This window comes from Pelobates fuscus, chromosome 2, assembly GCF_036172605.1.
Source record: "Pelobates fuscus isolate aPelFus1 chromosome 2, aPelFus1.pri, whole genome shotgun sequence".
Classification (NCBI taxonomy): Eukaryota; Metazoa; Chordata; class Amphibia; order Anura; family Pelobatidae; genus Pelobates; species Pelobates fuscus.
The window spans coordinates 331,013,361-331,034,559 of record NC_086318.1 but is presented as its reverse complement, the minus strand read 5'-3'; the positions used below and the strand labels follow the sequence as shown (position 1 = coordinate 331,034,559).

At 41.2% G+C, this 21,199-nt stretch overlaps 1 protein-coding gene across 1 annotated transcript; it reads right to left on the bottom strand.

Annotated features, from left to right (window-relative positions):
* Positions 1-1,381: 1,381 nt before the first annotated feature.
* PM20D2 (peptidase M20 domain containing 2) lies at positions 1,382-20,912 on the bottom strand. The gene is made up of 7 exons (XM_063443568.1): positions 20,328-20,912; positions 16,283-16,431; positions 12,080-12,222; positions 9,743-9,897; positions 4,807-4,942; positions 3,870-3,977; positions 1,382-1,858 (listed from the first exon to the last, which is right to left on the bottom strand). Exons 1-7 carry the CDS (start codon positions 20,757-20,759, stop codon positions 1,659-1,661), a joined length of 1,323 nt encoding a protein of 440 aa, XP_063299638.1. The 5' UTR covers positions 20,760-20,912; the 3' UTR covers positions 1,382-1,658.
* Positions 20,913-21,199: the final 287 nt, after the last annotated feature.

Below are 21,199 nucleotides of genomic sequence, written 5' to 3'. Positions count from 1 at the left end.
CTCTAGATGGTTGCTGCAGGTAACCGTTACATGATTTGAACAAAAGTCATTAAAAAGACATATTTGTACTGTTTAATGCATAATTACATATGGACTTGTTTTCCTAGATCTATTAATAATATAGAGAGTAAATATATCGGTATGTAGTTGGACACTAAATTGGCATCACCATCTTTATGACAAACCAGACTCCTGAATGGTAATGCCAAAAATGTATGTGATCTTTTAGTGATAAAGAAAAAATGTAAGCATTGTTTAAAAATGTGTTATGAAACCATATTCGGATTGAAGCTGGCTTTTCTGGCATCTCCATTCAGGATACAGACAACTTGTCTGCAAAAATACTCTGCACTCCAATCAAGCTTCTCTAGATTCATAAACAAATGATGGCATCAAGTAGTGTATCATAGTTTCTTTGTTTTTGTACCATCCAGTTGTTTTTAGTTTCTTTGGAATTACTCTTGCAATCTTCTACAGTTCAGATATATTGACAATTTAGAAAAATGTCTTAATTGGTAAGAAATTGGATGGGCAATTACTGGTGAACCGAGCTTCAGTAACATATCTGAAAGTTGGTCAGGCCAATACTGTGTTTTCATTTCAAAATTAAGAAGACAATCCTTTATATATCACTAAGGGTCACTTGAAATTAAATTCTACAATTTTGTTACCAGAAACGTGAAAAAGTGTTGCAACTTGGTCAATGCACTCAACCTTGTCAATGGACTGTTAGATTTGTTGTGAGGGTTGTTGTACATTAACTATTAGTTACCAACAAATGAACTATTGAAAGCGTGGTTCTAAGGTTATTTATGTCAAGTAATCTAAAGATTATGCTGGATGATGTTAACAAAAGTACATGTTTGGCATTCTGGCAGACTGTTAATTAAGATTTGTCTGAATTCTGCTGTATAAATACTAAAAAACGCAGTGGAAAGTATGGGATAAGCACAGAACAAAAAGCAAACAAAACAAAAACTAAATGGAAACAAATATGTAGTTATAATACAAAATACAATGCAATACAATATGGACATTTATTAAAGTGAGAATTCCAAATTAATTGGAAGTGCATTTCTAATTGAAGATATAACTATGCTTCTAGTTCAGCTAGACTTTGACTTTGAATTTACTTTGAATTCTCACTTTACTAAACAACTCTGTACAAGCATTAAATATGGTGAAAACAGGATAACAGTAGTGACTTGAATGAATCTCTATTTTTTTTATAAAATACATACTAGTCATCATACGTATAGAAAAGTGAAGGAACAAAAAAAGATTGATTTGAAACAGTGACTTTAATATTATTAAATTTTACTTTCAGAACAAAGTAAAAGTGTTTTATACAAATCACAAGTAAAATATGGCAATACATTTGTCATGACAATTTCAAAACAAAGATTAAAAGTTAGTCAGATGTACTAAAATGTATCCAGTTATCAAAAGAAAATCTTGTATGCAAAGAACACTAAAATCAGAACAACATTTGATAATAGCCAATTTTGATAAGCATAAAGCAAGTAAAATGGGAATTCCATTTTTTTGTTCATGTCCGAACTAGATTCTGTGAAGGATATAATAAAACAAGAAAGAGTCCCCAAGTACTTGGAGCACTGTATAGCTTATGAACACAGATAAAAATTCTGTGACATTGTTCAGCGAGAGGCACTTCCAGCTCCACCACTGGATTCTCTGACTTTAGCTAATACATTGGAATCATCATCTTCAATTTGCTTCATCATCTTGAAGTCTTCATTGATGATTTGTAGCAAATCCGGTTTGAATATAACATCTAATGCAGTCATCGCCAAGGCTTTCGCTGTACGAAGTGCATAAAACTGAGCTTCTTTTGATCCTTTTATAAACAAAAGAAGAAAATGCATTCATTTCCTATTGATTTTTTAAGTTGCCCTACCTCAAAAACAGAAAAGGCAAAAATATTATATACATGGTGTTGGGTGTCTATCAATAAAAGCAGGGATCATTGGCAGCAGAGAGGGAAAACATACCCTATTATATTCGATTAATAAAACTAATGCAAGACAGGTTGTACCTGCAGAATGTGGCAATCTACAGCACACACCAACCCCTTCACGTTGTTGGGATGTTCCATGCTGTCCAAAAATAGTTTGCTTTAACGCCGTTAGGATGGCAGGGATTTAACAATACAATACCTGGGGTTCCACTCTGTCAGCTGGGGCCATATTTAGTGATCCCAGACTATTCGATGAGCTGTATGCAGAACCCAAAGTGAATGCTGTATATAGATCTTTAAAATTAATGTAAATCACCTCAGAGATTTTTAGCCTGCTACCAAACAAAGAGAGACTTCCTGTGTCTGAAAAGACCCTCATAGGGTCTCCCTACATGCCCCCTTCGATAGTGTACTTGTCACTGTGTGATCAGCTGGGATAGTATGCAGAAGATATATCTCCGTCTCATGCTGCAATCACTCATTACAGAGCACTATGCAGTGTGTGAACTTTGAAATCCCTTTGCAGAGGTCAGTACAGTCATCAGCAAAAGCAGCCTCCAAGACTTGAAGAATCTGCTGCGAATGTCCTGGTGCTAGATTAGGGATTGACCGATTATCGGTTTTACCGATATTATCGGCCGATATTCTGTATTTTTGGCAATATCGGTATCGGCCAATATAGCTACCGATATTGCCGATAATACCTCCTAGGACCGCCAGGCTCATTACAAGCCTGGCGGTCCTGGAGGGGCCGGCAGCAAGCGCTGACTTACCTTGCCAGCAGCTCCTGCAGCTCCCCAGTGTAAATCTCGCGAGACCCGCGGCCGCAGAGCATTGCCATGGGTTACCATGGCAATGCTCCGCGCGGCACGAAGGGCAGCGAGATTTAGACTTGGGAGCTGCTGGCAAGGTAAGTCAGCGCTTGCTGCCGGTCCCTCCAGTACTTAAACCACCGGACCACCAGGGAATACTATATCCCCCCTCCCTGGTAAGAAGCAGGGAGGGAGGACCAAAAAAAAAAAAAAAATGTAAATATAAAAAAAAATGTAAAATAATTAACATAAAAATCCCCCCCCCATTTTACACAAATTACATCACTACACAAACACACACACACACACACTGCATTACACACACACACACACACACACACACTGCATTACATACACACACACACACACTGCATTACATACACACAAACACACACACACTGCATTATATACACACTACACAAACACACACTACACAAACACACACACTGCATTATATACACACACTACACAAACACACACTCTGCATTTACTATACACACACTACACAAACACACACTCTGCATTTACTATACACACACTACACACACACTGCATTCACTATATATACACACTACACAAACACTCACTGCATTCACTATACACTCTGCATACACTATATATACACACACACACTACACAAATACACACTGCATACAATACACACACAGCTCCGCTGTCTAAATACACTTCATCCACTACATGTGGCATGTATATTTTGTGCATTTACCGTTAGAAATAGTTTATTTTTTCAAAATGGTAAATGTACAGAATATCGGCAAGTTATCGGCTATCGGCCTGAAAGTTCAAAGATTATCGGTATCGGCTCTAAAAAATCAATATCGGTCGATCCCTATGCTAGATATTACAGGACACGTTCAGAAGTCTTGGGTATCAACATGCATGGAGACTATAAAATATTTACATGTACTTCTAAAAACAGATATGTGTATTATAAATGCCATTCTTGTGCATGGAACTAACTAAATACCATTATTATGTGCATATATACAACCTCTTAGGGAAAGTGAAAATAGGTTTAATATTTTCAACTTTGGGACATGATAAATGTTGTGGCTTACCTGCAGCTTCAGTGTATGCTTCTGTGTGATTAAGAGCTTCAGAGCCAATGTAAAAATAGGGATGAATTCCAGGCACCACAAAACTGACATTTCCAAAATCTGTGGAACCTATGCATAGTAACAATAAGACAGTTCTGATGAACATAAATAAAACCCAGAATTTGAAAAAACAAAACTTTGAAGACTGTACTACTTACATTGGAACCATCACTTTTCAATTAGAATAACATGTATTCAGTAAGGAGTATGGGAGAAATGAAGGGTCTATGTGTCATATCCATTAGCTTTCACACTTTAGAAAACAGAATTTACTCAAAATATCTACTAGCTCAACAGGAAACAAAGAAAGCATTGAAATTGTTTGCTATGTGTGCAGTCTATACATTTTCTTTACACTGATATTTTTTGAACAATTTTGCTTTGGACAAAATTCTTATTCCATATAGTGGGGGGGGGGGGGGGGGGGATTCACTCCTTATATGTTGATCAGGGAAAACATTATGTGTGATGCTCCCTCTGTCCATTAGCATTTTCCAAAAGCAGAACAGACAATGCATACATTTCTAAAACAATGACAGCACGTGCAATCAATTAAGATTATGTAAGTCATCATCAATGATATAATCTTACATCTTACAATTATAAATGCAGTCAGTGAAAGCTTATCTGTCACACTTCTCAAAAAACAACATGTCTTCTGAGCTAAAAGGTAAGTTAATTATGGTTTTGGATCAATATATGTCCAATTGCCGTTGATACAATCCTTGTCTTAATCAGCTTTTAAACTCCAGATTCATAGAAAAAAGGACCAATAAAGAGATCAACCACTTGCACAAGTAGAAATTGAGAAGTCCTTACTTTTGTATAGATATAGAGGTTTGCCCTTCCTTGCATTGGAGAAGTCATATTTACAATGCTCCTGCATGAGAATATTTACCTGAAACATTGTTTAAAACCAGCTCATTTGTAGTGAATTGCATTCCCAGTTTTTTGCCATTGTCCAGAAATGTTTTTGCTAGAGTTTTATTTGGAAGCACATTGTAATAAGTATGGCTGATCGGGCTCAACTCCATCTGCAACCAAAACATATTGATATAAGCAAACATATTCTATCAGTGAACTACAAAATGTGAACTTCATTAAAAGGGAAACTACACTTCAAGGGGATCATGAGTAAGGTATCAGAAACATTCTGCCGTGCATGAAATAAGGTGTTAGATGTCCTTCCTCTGTTTTAAAATGAGTTTAATACACTGAAAGCATAGACTTTTGAAAAACGCATCAAGATTAAAATTGTTTACAGATTTTTTTTATGATTACATAACTCTACAAAGGCTTCCTGGTAGAGATATGTAATATTGTTGGATACGTTTTTCAAATGATTTAATATTTTTTGAGTAAATGCTTACAATATTATGCTAACAATATTAAAACGGGGGCCTGGGTTTGAAATAGAATTAGGATTGTAGAACAATTTAGTGTATCACAAAGCCCTGTATTTTTTCAAATAATGTACAATGGTTGCAATTGAGAGATTTAAAGGGACACAATGAAAATAAAATTAAAATCACTGTTTACCCCAAGTGAAAAGAGCATGCATTTAATTGTGCATTTTTTTCCCACTGGGGATATATCTAAAAACAACTTGCAAAAGCTGCATTTCTCTTTTATGAAGACTTTGCAAGCCCCCCCCTTTCTTCCCCAGCCCTGATTTTTGGTACCTGTCCAATCACAGACTACCTAATGCAGTTCAATGAGAAGTCTTTGCAAGGAAGGTGCTCTAGGTAATTACCTGTCTCTTGAGTTTAGCTCTACCGAGCTAAACAAACTAAAGTAACCAGACCTACGGTCTGTTTGAAATTTCAATTGAAATCTGCCCTTTTTGTAAAATTAAAAAAAGGAAAACACTCACTTCACACATAAAGCACTTCAGCAAGCTTAAGTGTTTTAAGGGTCTGGAGTCTCCCTTTAAAGAGGCGGCTTTAAATGAACAATGTCAGTGCATTTCACTACTGTTTGTGCCTTCATGGTCCACCATGTCTTTCTTGGGAAAAGGCAGTGTTTGCATTTGTCTCTAAGGAAACATCTAGTGGCTGTCACTCAGACAGCCAATAGTGGCATCTACTGCAGCTGCCCTGCGATTTTGTCAAGATCAACATTTGGTGTCTTAACAATTTGCATGAAGACACAGAACCATCCCCATTGGGGTATATTAATCTAATGCTTCTCTATGAGGAGATGATGATTGATGAAGTGCAGCAATTGCTGTGTATGCACACAAGCCACCCAATGCTTCCCTGTGAGAATGCACTGGATTGGCTGAGATCAACAGTAAATGATCTCACTTGTAAATTGTAATTATTGCAGTTATTGATAAACTTCAATAATTATATTGCAGGTTAAACTTCACCTCTAGTGGCTGTCTACTATACAGCCACTAGAAGCTCTTCCGTGTCGTTAAGCGACTTTTGGTCACCTGACGCTGGACATCCTCACGCTCTGCATAAGGACATCGAGCATCAGCTATATCCCCATAGGAAAGCATTGATTCACTGCTTTTCTATGGGGTGGTCCTAATGCGAGCACGGCAGAGCCCTGGGGCGACTGACCGGTCGGGCACTTCGGACATTGTCCGAGGGCCTGGCCGGGAGGGGGGCCCGGACTGCACAGGTAATCCTCTGCATGCCCGGGCCCCCAGCCCTTCAATCTGCATATATATATATATATATATATATAGCGAGTACCGCTTTATATATATATGCCTCTGCGGGCCCTGCTGGCTTCCAAGCAGGGCCCAGGACACACTAACCTTCCCCCTCCGGGACTCGCGAGCCACAGCAGTAAAGCGTTGCCGTGACAACGCTCCGAGGCACGCAATGCATGCTGGGCTCGTTAAAGAGCACTGGCTGCAGGAGGGGGAAGATGTATGCTGGGCCATAAAGCTGAGCCACCGGACCACCAGGGAATCTACTGTCCCCCTCCCTGGCTACAGGTAAAAGGCAGGGAGGGGGTAATACATTTAAAAAAAAAAAAATTAATAAATAAAAACTCAACTGCTATAAAATACACCCCAGCAGCATTTGTCACACATCCACCACACACATACATCAAACATACAAAATGCATCCACTACACAACCACACACATCATCCACTACACAAACACGCACATCGTCCACTACACAACCACGCACATCGTCCACTACACAACCACGCACATCGTCCACTACACAACCACGCACATCGTCCACTACACAACCACGCACATCGTCCACTACACAACCACGCACATCGTCCACTACACAACCACGCACATCGTCCACTACACAACCACGCACATCGTCCACTACACAACCATGCACATCGTCCACTACACAACCACACACATCGTCCACTACACAACCACACACATCGTCCACTACACAACCACACACATCGTCCACTACACAACCACACACATCATCCACTACACAACCACACACATCGTCCACTACACAACCACACACATCGTCCACTACACAACCACACACATCGTCCACTACACAACCACACACATCGTCCACTACACAACCACACACATCGTCCACTACACAACCACACACATCGTCCACTACACAACCACACACATCGTCCACTACACAACCACACACATAGTCCACTACACAACCACACACATCGTCCACTACACAACCACACACATCGTCCACTACATAAACACACAAACGGCATCCACTACACAAATACACATCATCCACTACACAACCACATACATCATCCACCACATAAACACACAAACTGCATCCACTACACAACCACACACGACAGTGTCCACCATCCCTGGCTACAGGTAAGAGGCAGGGAGGGAGAAATAATTTTTTTTAAAAAAAAATATAAAAATTCAACAGCTAAAAAATACACACACGCAGCATCCACTACACAAACGCAGCATTCACTACACAAACACACATCATCCACTACACAAACACACGCATCATCCACTACACAAACACACGCATCATCCACTACACAAACACACACACAGTATCCACTACACAAACACACACAGCACTCACTGCACAAACACACACACACAGCACTCACTACACAAAGACACACTCTGCATTCACTATACACACACGATTCATTCACTCTACACACACTCTCTATCCACTACACAAACATTCAATCTGAATCCACTATAAACACTGTATCCACTTTACTCATGCATTTTGCATCCACTACACACATTCTACAGCCACTATACACACACACTTCATCCTTGTGGGTGGACTCAAGATGGGTTATGTGGGCTGACTTGGGGGAGGTCCATGTGGGCAGGCCCTGGAGGCCCAGACCTTGAACTGTGTCAGGGGTCCCAACATTTCTGGTGGCTGCCCCGCCCGCCGCGCCAGTGCACTGTGCGTGCAGCCATGCACATAACAGAATGTGCACTGACTACAGAGTTATTTTCACCCGGCTATCGGGGCACGGCGCCCGGCGCTACTTACCTCAGCATAGGAGGAGGGGCCCGGTCCTGGGTTTCCATGGAGTCCTGTACGTCATGCCGCCCGCACAATCCGGATTTCACTGTATTCCGCACACTGACTTACAAAGCCCAAAAAACTGGGCTCGGCCACACCTTTGTCAGCCATCTTTAGAGGCCAGCCAGCCCACAGGCCAGCAAGCCAACCAGACAGCCCACAGGCTTACAGCCAGCAAGCCCACAGCCTGCCAGCCGTAGCCAGCAAGCCACAGCCTGCCAGCCGCAGCCAGCCGGCAGTAGCCAGCAAGCCCACAGCCTGCCAGTCGCAGCCAGCAAGCCCACAGCCTGCCAGCCGTAACCAGAAAGCCCACAGACTGCCAGCCAGCAACAGTAATTAAGGTGAGAGGAGCCAACTTGGCCTAGGTATCAGCGTGCTATACTGTGTTGCTATATTGTGAATAAGAACCAGAGTGTTGGAAAGACATCCCTCCAGGCCCCATTAGACTCCATTGTAGTCTCTAATGGGGCCTGGAGGATATTCTTTCGAACACTCTCTCTAAAGGACACTGAGCTAGCCTTTGCTAGAAAGATCCCCCCCCCCCCCCCCCTTCATGGCCCATAACCCGTTAATTGTAGTCTCTACTGGGGCCTGGAGGCGACTGTTTCTAACAGAGGCTCTCTAATGGACGCTGAGATGGCCTCTGTTAGAAAGACCCTCTTCCAAGCCTATTAGACTCCATTGTAGTCTCTAATGGGGCCTTGAGGGGATTCTTTCTAACACTCTCTAAAGGACACTGAGAGCCTCTGCTAGAAAGACCCCCCTCCATGGCCCATTAGCCCTTAATTGTAGTCTCTACTGTGGGCCTTGAGGGGTTATTGTTATTTATGTTGCACAGTTTGTTTTTGTTTTGTTAATTATATTGCACTTGTTTAGAATTTATTGCACTTTTGTTTCTTGTGTCTAAAGATTGTGTAGGGTGTGGCTGGAGGCGGGACAAGGGTGGGGCTTACTGCGAAGCATGGGTGAGGCCTGTAAGGGGGCCCTTGATTTATTTTGCCCGGAGGCCCTGAGGGTTCTGAGTCCGCCCATGGCAGAGCCTGACCCAGTGTTCCAGTTTCTCCACCCTCTTTATGGTGCCTTCTCCCTCTTCAGCTTCATGGCAAACTGCAAGCTGGGAGCAGATTGGCTGATGTTGAAGTTAGGACTTTAAAAAGATTTTAAAAACACTTCTATTATTAGAGATTAAATAAGTATGATTACTAAATTCAATTGCCTTACCTTTCTGCACAATATTTTCTATATTTTCAATACAACATTTAAGGTAAAAATGTATTGTCATACCAAGGTAGAAAAAGTATCAACGTGACCATAGATTATGTTTTATATTTACCCGGCACCCAGTTGCATCAGCTGCTGCTTTGAAACAAGCATTTATTTTGTCTTGTAAAATGACAAGATCCCTGCGGGTTGAGGCTCGCACGGAAAATTCTAATTCAGAATATGAAGGAATAATATTCGGTTTTACACCTCCATTCGTTATTACTCCTAGAAAACCAAAACAAAAGAAACAAAGCACAAAGTTGAAGCATACATTGTGTTAACAAAACTGCTAGCACAAATACAGATGAAAATATATTTATTTTTGGAACTTTGTTTTACAGTGATTATATATATATATATATATATATATACATATATCTTACCTCATACATTCAGCCTGTTCATCCCCAGTCCTGGAAAAATAAATATTGCAGGCCAGCAGCCCATGCACAAACTTCTGAGCAAGCAAATTGGACAAAGCACCTGCTATTTTAAACCACACAAGCATTGTGTGAGGAAGCAGCCCAAAACATGATGTATGTAAGCGTTTGAAAGGCAATCCCCCCTGCCAGTACACCTCCACACACTCACAGTAGATTTTCCCATTCACCACAGTGCATTTCCAATAGTCTCCCACAACCTATCCACCAAATAAATAACATTGTGCATAAAAATTGTGTTAGTAAGAAGAGAATTTTAAGGGCATTAAGGTTTAGGATAGCATGCATCCCAAACGTCAAAATTTCAGAGGAACAGTAACAATGTTCAAGTCCTGTCCCATCTTAGTTCCATGGTGTACCACTTTTGGGGATACCAGGGAACTGTCCCCAACAATCATAGCACTAGCACATCATAAGACTCGCTTGCGCTATGTTCAAAGCACTAAGACCCTGCAGGGATCACTAAAATAATGCTCTGTCGCTCCAGTCAATGTTAAACCATCTTTTAACAACTTAATACAGCACATTCTGGACTCTACTGGGGATATGGGTAAATCAGAGATTATACACTTCCTTCATGCCAGACTAATTCAAACTAGCAATGGGCATTGTGATAGAGTGAAAACATTCAGTAGACACTCTCACCCAATCAAAGCACAGAGGAAATGGGCTGCTACAGACTCATTTAGCATTAAAACATTAAAATCTATTCAATGCTGAATAGAAGGATAGTGTGAAGAAAATAATATTTTCTTCTTTATTCTGGATTTTTCCTCCATTTACTGCATGTATATTGAATACTGGTTCGGTAATTTGAAACTACCAAACACCGACCACCCTCCTGGCTCATTAACTTCAAAAGAACCGACTATTAAGTGCTCCCTGGGCGGCTGCTGTTCCTATAGCCGAACGCCACGTGGAATAGAAAACGGCAGCCATCTTGTTCGCACGAGGGCAGTCAGCGGGACTTGGTCGTCGAGTGTCTGGAACTAAAATCGGACACTCGACCTCACAAACCACCGCTGGAACTACCGAACGCCGGCTTCCTTTAGTTACCGAACAGCCAGGAGAGCGCCATTCGGTAGTTTTGTTCGTACAGACAAGGGGAGCAATCGCTCCTATGAGCCAGGAGGATCCATTCGGTACTTTGTTTGTTTTTTACCTGTTTCTGAATTGACCAACCGCACACGCTGAATTTGTGGAACTGTTTTGGACAGGAGCCCCGGAACCGATCTGGGTGAAATTTGGATATGTTTGTCCCCCAGATCGGGGCTATCAGGGGATAATTTGTGGGGATACCTTATGGGGAAAGGGGTGTTCCAACTTTTGGGGAAATTGTGTGCCCTCTGCCTGGAGATAATTTATTTACTCCTTAACTTATCTCAATATCTCCCAGGCAGAAGGAAGGCGTGTATTACTGTAAAACTATATGGTGATTGGTTATTGTCTTTGTTTGCTGTGGGAGGTCCTCTTGCAGGAGGATTTCTCATAAAAGCCAGTGTGTTTTCAATAAACTTCTTTCCGGTTACACCCTTCATGAAGTCTAGGCTCGTGTTTGGGGAATATTCTATTTGCTGGGGAGAATACACTATTCCTCTACTCCCTGCTGCAGCTATAATCCCTTATGCTCAGCTATTGGGAAAGGAATAGAAGACCGCAGTACCATAACCACTGCAAGTCTTAACAGATAGCATCAGGGGACAGCGGTCACTATAACTACTTCAATGAGATGAAGCAGTTATAGTGCTTACAGTGTCCCTCTCAGCTATTTGTGAATAGCAAAATCAGCAAAGTAATATGGATATTTAGCTAATTTATGCAGACAACCTACTGCAGCTGAATAGAAGTGCAAATTAAATTGAAATAAACAAGTTTGGATTTCTAAAAACAGACAATTTGTGACATTTAAATGCAATCAAATATATTAACATTTATGGAATAAAAGAATGATTACATAAAGTTCTTACCATGAACTCTCCAGGTGGGTTTCATTTGTTGCCTTAAGGCAGACACATTGTTGTAAGCAAGAACTGCGGCATCTAGAGCATTCACTCCTTCCCATGGATATGCAGCAGCGTGAGAAGATTTTCCTTGATATTTCACCAGCATGCTACAAAACAAAGGATAGAGCATCAGAAAATATGAATTAAAAGCAATGTATTTATTTAACCCCTTAAGGACACATGACATGTGTGACATGTCATGGTTCCCTTTTATTCCAGAAATTTGGTCCTCAAGGGGTTAAAGGTTATTGTATTTGTTTTGGTGACTATAATCATTCCCTTCAGGCTTTTTGTAGTAAACATTGTTTACATTACAGCCTAATGATAACTTCACTGGCCACTCATCAGATGGCTACTAGAGGTACTTCTTGGGCCAGTGCAACACAGCCATTCAGTGTCTCCAACCTCTGCATGGAGACACTGAACTTTTCTCATAGAGATACATTGATTCAATGTACCTCTATGAGGAGATGCCGATTGGCCAGGGCTGTGTTTAGCTGGTTCTGCCCCTGATCCGCTTCCTTGACAGTCTCAGGCAATCCAATGGGAAAGCATTGTGATTGGCTCAGAGAATAACTTCTGATGATGTCAGCCAAGCAGGCAGATCAGGGCAGAGCCAGCAGAATAAAAGGTAAGATTTGACTATATTTAGGTGGGTAAGGGAGGGCAAGATGGTGATTTTAACACTATAGGCTCAGGAATACATGTTAGCTTTTATTTCAAATCATATATCTAGATTTGGCATTTATCTGTAATAATAACAGAGCTGCTTTAACAAAAAAAAAACAGTCATTTTTTTCAGTTAGATGAAATTGCATGACAAAACAGAAGACATTCCATTAGATGGACATTCCATTAGCTAACTATGATGAATGGTGCACAGAAGCCAATCAAAGGGTAGCAAGAAGTGCAACATTAGCAACAACTATTAGAGTCCCAAGACAATCAGTGATAGTTAACAGTAAAAAAGCAAGACCCAATATCATGATTAAAATTATAGTATATATTTTGAAGACGGCTGGGGCACACCAAATTCACCTGAGGAACTGGAACAGACATTAGACTGAGCTGAAGGCAAGAGACACACTAATGTGCCTTGGAATCAGTTAGCCTTTATATTTATGTTTTGTACGGCTAGTAATAGGTGCATTTTGTTTATTTTTTCATTTTTTGTTATCCGTTCTGAATATTACACTGTGGAAGCTGTATCATTTTCTACGAGCCGGTCAGAAAATACCAGAAAATCTGCACATTTTTGTGAAGGATGAGAATTCACACGGTGATTTATCACCAACATCCTGACCAATAAGATGCCTAAAATCACGTGAGTGGACATGTATCTACATGGTAAGAATCACTGTACTTCATGATGTTTCAGAGCATTTTAAAGGATCACTATAGTGTCAGGAAAACAAAGCGGTTTTCCTGACACTATAGTGCCCTGAGGGTGCCTCCACCCTCTGGGTCCCCCTCCCGTGGCGCTGAAGGTTAAAACCCCTTCAGCAGCTTACCTTATTCCAGCGCCGGGCTCCCTCGGCGCTTTTGACCTCTCCTCCCCCGCCGACGTCAGCGGAGCCGAATGCGCATGCGCAGCAAGTGCCGTGCGCATTCAAGCTGTCCATAGGAAAGCATTTCTCAATGCTTTCCTATAGATGCTCTGCGTGATGGAGGCATAATATGCCTACAGCGTCGCAGATGCGCCTCTAGTGGCTGTCCGGAAGACAGCCACTAGAGGCTGGCTTAACCCCAAATGTCAACATAGCAGTTTCTCTGAAACTGCTATGTTTGCATCTAGAGGGTTAAAACCTGAGGGACCTGGCACCCAGACCACTTCAGTGAGCTGAAGTGGTCTGGGTGACTTTAGTGTCCCTTTAAGAGTTCTTTGGTTTTGTGTATGTATAAGCTACAACAACATATTTGCAGACTCTGTTCCAGTACCAGCTACTGGACATTTGTTGATAACATTTCAACATATTTTTTTAAATTCAATTATGTCTACATTTTATTTTGCTGCACTAATATGTAGGGATCGACCGATATTGATATTTTAGAGCCAATACCGATAATCTGTGAACTTTCAAGCCAATGGCCGAAAGCTTACCGATATTTTGTACATTTACCGTATTTATTTATTTATTTTTTTGCAAATCTTTTTTTTGTGGTAAAAGTGCTAAATGCACAAAATATACATGCCAGTCAGATTTTTTTTTTTTATGTTTTCAAGAATATTTATATGTTTGTGTAGTGGATGCAGTGTGGGTAGTAGATACAGTGTGAGTGTGTTTGTGTAGTGGATGCAGAGTGCTTGTTTGTGTAGTGGATGCAGTGTGGGTAGTAGATACAGTGTGAGTGTGTTTGTGTAGTGGATGCAGAGTGCTTGTTTGTGTAGTGGATGCAGTGTGGGTAGTAGATGCAATGTGTTTGTTTAGTGGATGCAGTGGGGGTAGTGGATTCAGTGAGTGTGTTTGTGCGTAGATATGTGCGGTAGGAACTCCCCTCCTCCCCACCCCTTATGTGTCTCCTAGTGCTCCCCTTACCTGTCTCTTAGTGCCCCCCCTCCCCCCCACAATCCCTTGTTCCTCGCCCTTCTCTTTTAGTGGTCCACCCCCTACCCTAGTGTTCTTTCCCCCTTCCCCTGTCACATAGTGTTCTTCATCCCCCTTCCATCCCATAGTGTTCTTCACCCCCCCCTTCCCTGTCCCATAGTGTTCTTTCCCCCCCCTCCCTTGTCCCATAGAGTTCCTTACCACCCCCTCTCCCCCATAGTGTTCCTTACCACAACCACCCCCTGTCCCAGAGTGTTCAACCATCCCGTCCCATAGTGATCCTTAACACACACCCCTGTCCCATGGTGTCTTCCCACACCACCTTAGTGCCTCTCTCTCTCCCATCCTTGGTCTCCGCTCCCAGGTGTGTCTCCTGGTAGCGTGGCCAAGCGGAGCAGTGCGCACCGCAGTACAGGAGCTTCAGTCTCCTGTACCCGGCCTGACTGACAGGAAGTGCTCTCTCAGCAAGCACTTCCTTTCAGTCCGGCCGGGTACAGGAAACATAAGTTCCTGTACTGCGGTGCGCTACACAGAGTGCCTGGCAGGAGGGAGCGCTGTGCTCCCACCTCCTGCCAGTCACACCGATCTAGCGCCCCCCGGGCAGGTGCGCCCTAAGGAGGTTATTGTATTTGAATACAGGACAGTGGTAACATGCTGCAGCAAGTTATGCCTTATAAATGCAATATATTACAATTAAAAAACAAGTGGTTGTGCGACGGGTAACCAAGGAAATCCTGATGCATTATGTGTGACAGTTGTAAAAGCTAACTAAGAGTACCTATTATGGAGAAGATATAGTGAATAATTTACTAACAATATATTCTAATCTACTGGTTTCCAAACTTTTCAGCACAAAGATATATAATTACGGTACACTGTGGAAGCTGTATCATTTAAGGAGAAAACAAGGAGCACTGTATAAATGCCTCAATTTATTGAAGGCTTACTAGAGAGATGTGTTTACTTCAAGCTAAACTGCCTTATTACTTGTAAATAATTGCAAGATAGGAGCCTTAATTTTATTGCTGACATCTATTCTGAAAAAAATAACCATTTTAAGCATTTCACACAACCTATCACAAGCAAAGGACACTTTGAACTTTCCTGAAGCACACCAGGGTGCCATCGCATGTTAGACTACATTAAAGTTACATTAGTTAAAACTGTGCATCCCTAATATCCAGTAGTTGGATATTATTTCATGCAATTACTATTTTATATTCTACTTACATTTTCATAATTAACAGAAATATATTGACAATTATTTTCAAAGTTAGATATATTTTCTTCTAGTTGTACACTAAGCAGATAATCTCCATCCGTGCCCAATGCGTAAAGTATTAGTGATGCAAACACACAAAAGTGTAGACTCTGCAAAGATAAAACTCCTGCTTTATTTGTACTTAGCAAATTTATCCTTGAGGAGCCTATATTTTTGTGAATTTGGATTTTGCTTAGTACCGGTCATGGTACAAAATTGTGTATCTCGGACCATTTAATCCAGAAGTATAGGAAAACTATTTAGAAGTACCATACCCATCAGGCAGTTGAGCACACATATATTTCTATATTTATTTTCTGAATAAACTATGGGATATGTTGTAATAATTATAATACTCACTCATGTACAGCAACGTCTGGCAGGTAAGCTGCATCTTCCTGACCTGGATGGGCCATAAACACGACATGCATTCCATCAAATGCACCAGCCTGAATGAGATCAATTTTGCCTCCACCCTCTTCCTCGGCTGGAGTTCCTAAAACTGTTATCTGGCAAAACAAAGATTTCAACTTAAAATCTCAGTTGTTCTGGATGAGCTACACAAAAATGGAATACTAAGTAAATAATTTAAAACACACCTGTCACCAAAACTAATGACAAATTAACGAATGAAGGTCTTAGAAATTTTGTCCATTAAATAATAAAACTGTATATTTTTTAAAAAAAAGTATATGTATTTATAGTATACTGTTCTCAATGTTTGCATGTTTTCATCTTAGAAAATAGTCCTGCTATGGCATTTAATATTTCTTGATAAACAATTCACATTTTTTTTATATTTTTGTACAAACTTTCAAAATTATTTTATATTTTGAAAAATGTGTAATATTTTTTTATATATGATCTATTTTATATTTTAAGATTTTGGAAAAAAATTAAATATTGATCCAAAAATATTAGTTCATGTGAAAAGCTTATCAAAAAATATTAAATCAAAGCCTAATGTTAGCAAGAGGATTATACATACATCTGTACATTGCACATGCTCCCAAAGTTGGGATGATGACGACAAAATTCATAGTAGAATATATTTATTTAGTACATACTTACAAAATTGTCAATTATATTTAATTAACATGGTAAATGGCAAAGAATGAAAATGCTGAAACGTGATTTGGATTGGATGATGATATGGATTTAGGGAAGCTTTTAAGCGCCAAATCAGAAATCTCTAATAATAGACTGACATACTTTAACAAAACTCTATTAGTATTGCAGGAAACCACCTTCCCAACACCCTTTTGATTCTGTTTTTGAACAAATCAGATCTCAAACAACCTTAGGCTCAAGTTCCGAGGTTCCACTGTACATAATTACTAACTCCCCCTATTCCCTCCTACCTTTCCTATAAATGATTACTATGGACTTGAGAGATACCAAAAGACAAGGTAGGGACTTACTTGTCTAATGGTAAAGTCCAAGGTTGACAAAAATTGACAAGAGGCAGAGCTCTATCATCAACTTCGTCCAATTTTAGGAGCCTTCACAAATAACAGTCGTGGGATCCTTTTATGGAGGATCCTTCACAGACCTCAGTGTTGTACTTTTACGCATACGTATAAGTACAGCAATTATGTCACGCCTGGCAACTGAAGGGCCAGGAGCCGAAAAGGACAGCTGGACAAAGATGGTGGTGGCTGCACAGTACAGCCCGAGGTAAGTAAATCTTACCTCCCCTGCACCCCATGGCCCCAAGATCCACATGGGATCTATCAGTTTTGGAGGTCTTTGTGAAATATGCTTTAACTAGGAGGAAGTTGATATTCCCACTACTACTAAGAAAAAAAGTATTTACAGTAAATAAAATGTCCTCTTGTTTACTGAAACTAAACCTGTGATATAACAAGAACATGACAAGGTTGAGTCAGTTCTTTCGCCAGAACGACTGCCTGGAGCTCCTTATGCCTAAAAGTCGTTTCTGGGGAGGCCAGGACATCAAGCCTGTAGTGCTTCGTGAATGTGTGCATTGATGCCCAGGTTACAGCCATATAAAACACTGGTGCAGCAGATACCCTTTCAGCCCATGATGCAGTTACTGCTCTGGTAGAATGTATAAGCCTCTTGTATGGCTACTCTGATCCATTTTGATAAGGTTGCTTTGAAGCTTCTCTTCCTATTTTGAAGTCGATTAACAAATGTTCTAGTTTTCTGAATTCATAAGTTCTTTGTAAATAGATTATCAATTATATTTTAACATCTAGGTAGTGCCATTTACCTTCAGTAGAATTTTTAGAATTGTTGCAAAATGTAGCAAGATCTACTTTTCGACTAATCAAAGAAATACACACAAACAAAAGCCTCAGCCTTAAAACAACTTAATCCTGGAACAAGACTTAAAGGAACACTATCGGGTCAGGAACACAAATATGTATTCCTGACCCTTTAGTGTTAACACCACCATCTAGCCCCGCTGGGCCCCTCATGCCTCCATAAATATAGTAAAAATCTTACTGTATTCAAGTCAGAAGCTGTAACTCTGCATGCTCTTTGCCTAAAAAAAAAAAACAACAAAAAAAACAGTCTGCTGACATCATCAGAAGTGGTAGCCTGATCCAATCACAGTGCTTCCCCATAGGATTGGCTGATACTGACAAAGAGGCAGATCAGGGTCAGAGCCAGCATGATTCAAACACAGCCCTGGTCAATCAGCATCTCCTCATAGAGATGAATTGAATCAGTGAATCTCTATGAGGAAAGTTCAGTGTCTGCATGCAGCGGGAGGAGACACAGTGCTGCCCTGTGTTGACAGCAGATTATTTATTTATTTATAAAATATTTTACCAGGAAAGATACATTGAGATTTCTCTCGTTTTCAAGTATGTACTGGGTCCACAAATCATTGCATTGTTACAGTTAGTGTACAATAAAATACAAAAACAATATTAATATACAATATATACAAAATTTAACATAGAACAAGTAGGAAATATATAAGATCTGAGTGGATTGAGGAGTTTTATGCCTCAATCAACTCGGAAGTCCCTCTGGTGGCAGTTTGAGTGACTGCAACTGGAGGTGTTCCTAGCTTTCAATGTAAACACTGTATTTTCTCAGAAAATACAGTGTTTACATGAGAAAGTCTACAGGGAGCTATAGTTCTCACCTGAAGAACCTCATTAAGCTGAAGTTGTTCAGGTGACTATAGTGTCCCTTTAACTGAAAGAAGACATTCCGAAAGAGAGCTTCACAAAGTACATTAAAGGGACACTATAGTCACCTGAACAACTTTAGCTTAATGAAGCAGTGTCGGTGTATAGAACATGCCCCTGCAGCCTCACTGCTCAATCCTCTGCCATTTAGGAGTTAAATCCCTTTGTTTATGAACCCTAGTCACACCTCCCTGCATGTGACTTGCACAGCCTTCCATAAACACTTCCTGTAAAGAGAGCCCTACTTAGGCTTTCTTTATTGCAAGTTCTGTTTAATTAATATTGTCTAATCCCCTGCTATGTTAATAGCTTGCTGGACCCTGCAAGAGCCTCCTGTATGTGATTAAAGTTCAATTTAGAGATTGACATACAATTATTTAAGGTAAATTACATCTGTTTGAAAGTGAAACCATTTTTTTTCCATGCAGGCTCTGTCAATCATAGCCAGGGGAGGTGTGGCTAGGGCTGTATAAACAGAAACAAGGTGATTTAACTCCTAAATGACAGTGAATTGAGCAGTGAAATTGCAGGGGAATGATCTTTAAGCTAAAGTTGTTCAGGTGACTATAGTGTCCCTTGAAGAAGCAGTGACGACTTACTGTGTCAGAACCCAGTGGTGTTTCTTAATATCAATTACTCCTCATGTCTAGCTAATCTCTTATGCCTAGCTATTTGGCTTTTGACAAATGTCCTGAAAAGACATAAAAGTTATTTTATATAACATAGTGCCATGTTCATGACAAAAATAAAGAATTAAAAAAAAAAACGCACACTGCAAATATGACACTAAATAAACTAAATAAACCAATTTGCCATTTGTAATTCATATTGTTAATAAAATTAACACCAGTTGACTCAGATTATTTGCAGTTTAATTATTCTGCCTAAATTTGAAATTCACTTTAAATTCCCTACTTATACTTTAGTAAATGAACAACAAAACAGTTTTGACAGGCCAACACCATCATGGCAAAGACCAGGCCAACACCATCATGGCAACGACCAGGTCAACACCATTATGGAAACCATGGCAAAGACCAGGCCAACACCATTATGGAAACCATGGCAACGACCAGGGCAACACCATTATGGAAACCATGGCAACGACCAGGGCAACACCATTATGGAAACCATGGCAACGACCAGGGCAACACCATTATAGAAACCATGGCAACGACCAACACCCCAGGGCATGGCGCGTCCTACTGACGTCACATACACTTTAAAAGTCGCACCTTGACGCCCACCGGGGGCTGTAAGTCTTCCAGAGCTCCTTTCACGCCCAGGGCAGCGGCGGCTCCCACCTCGGCGATGAGGTTGTGCCCGCAGGCATGTCCCAAGCCGGGCAGGGCGTCATACTCGCACAGGAAGCCGACATGCACGGCGGGAGCCGCGGCCCCCCACTCCGCCCGGAATGCGGTGTCCAGCTTGTACCGGCGCTCCACCCGCCAGCCCTCCCGGGACGAGAAGAAGCCGGCTAGCCGCTCGTGTGCTCGGTGCTCCTTGTAGGCCAGCTCCGGCTGGCTCCAGATATCCCGGCTCAGGGCGCTGAGCTGCTCGGCCTCCAGCTGGATGGTGTCCGCCGCCCGCTGCCGGCATTGCTCCAGCTGGATGGGGTCCGCCATGCTCCCGGCTCCTGCACTCTGCGCCTCCTCCTCGGGTCCCATGGCTTCTATAGCCGGCGGCTCCGCTCTGGGACGGCTATAAGTAGCTGGAGATACCGGATACACCGGTTGTAACCTGGTGCCTGCCGGCTGTCAGTCAGTGCGACTTCCCATGGCCCCCTGCGGCTTGTTTGTTCTTCCCCTGGAAAGGACAGGTTGGCACGGAGTTCTAGGTTCGGAGCTTACACACTGCTATTTATATCGGGGATTATACTTCTTGCCTTCCAAGCACTGGTAGAAAAGAAGAAGAGGAGGGGTTAAGGGGGAATTCCTAGAGTTGAAAGTGTTGTAGTAAATAGTATTAAGTTGCAGTTAGAACTTGAAGAAGGCGAACTAAGAATGGGATAGAATGATGTGTCAAGGCAGAAAATGTGCTATTCCCAGTGCAAATTTGTGATGCTGCGTGACCTGCTATTGATTTCCACAAAGGTTGGTCATTTTAA

Excerpts from the sequence above, each read along its gene's own strand:
- PM20D2 (XM_063443568.1), bottom strand. The coding sequence starts at position 20,759 with ATGGGACCCGAGGAGGAGGCGCAGAGTGCAGGAGCCGGGAGCATGGCG. Across the intron at positions 3,978-4,806 it reads GGTTTTAAACAATGTTTCAG|GTTCCACAGATTTTGGAAAT; the intron begins GTAAATATTCTC and ends TACTATGCATAG. Across the intron at positions 1,859-3,869 it reads AGCATACACTGAAGCTGCAG|GATCAAAAGAAGCTCAGTTT; the intron begins GTAAGCCACAAC and ends TGTTTATAAAAG.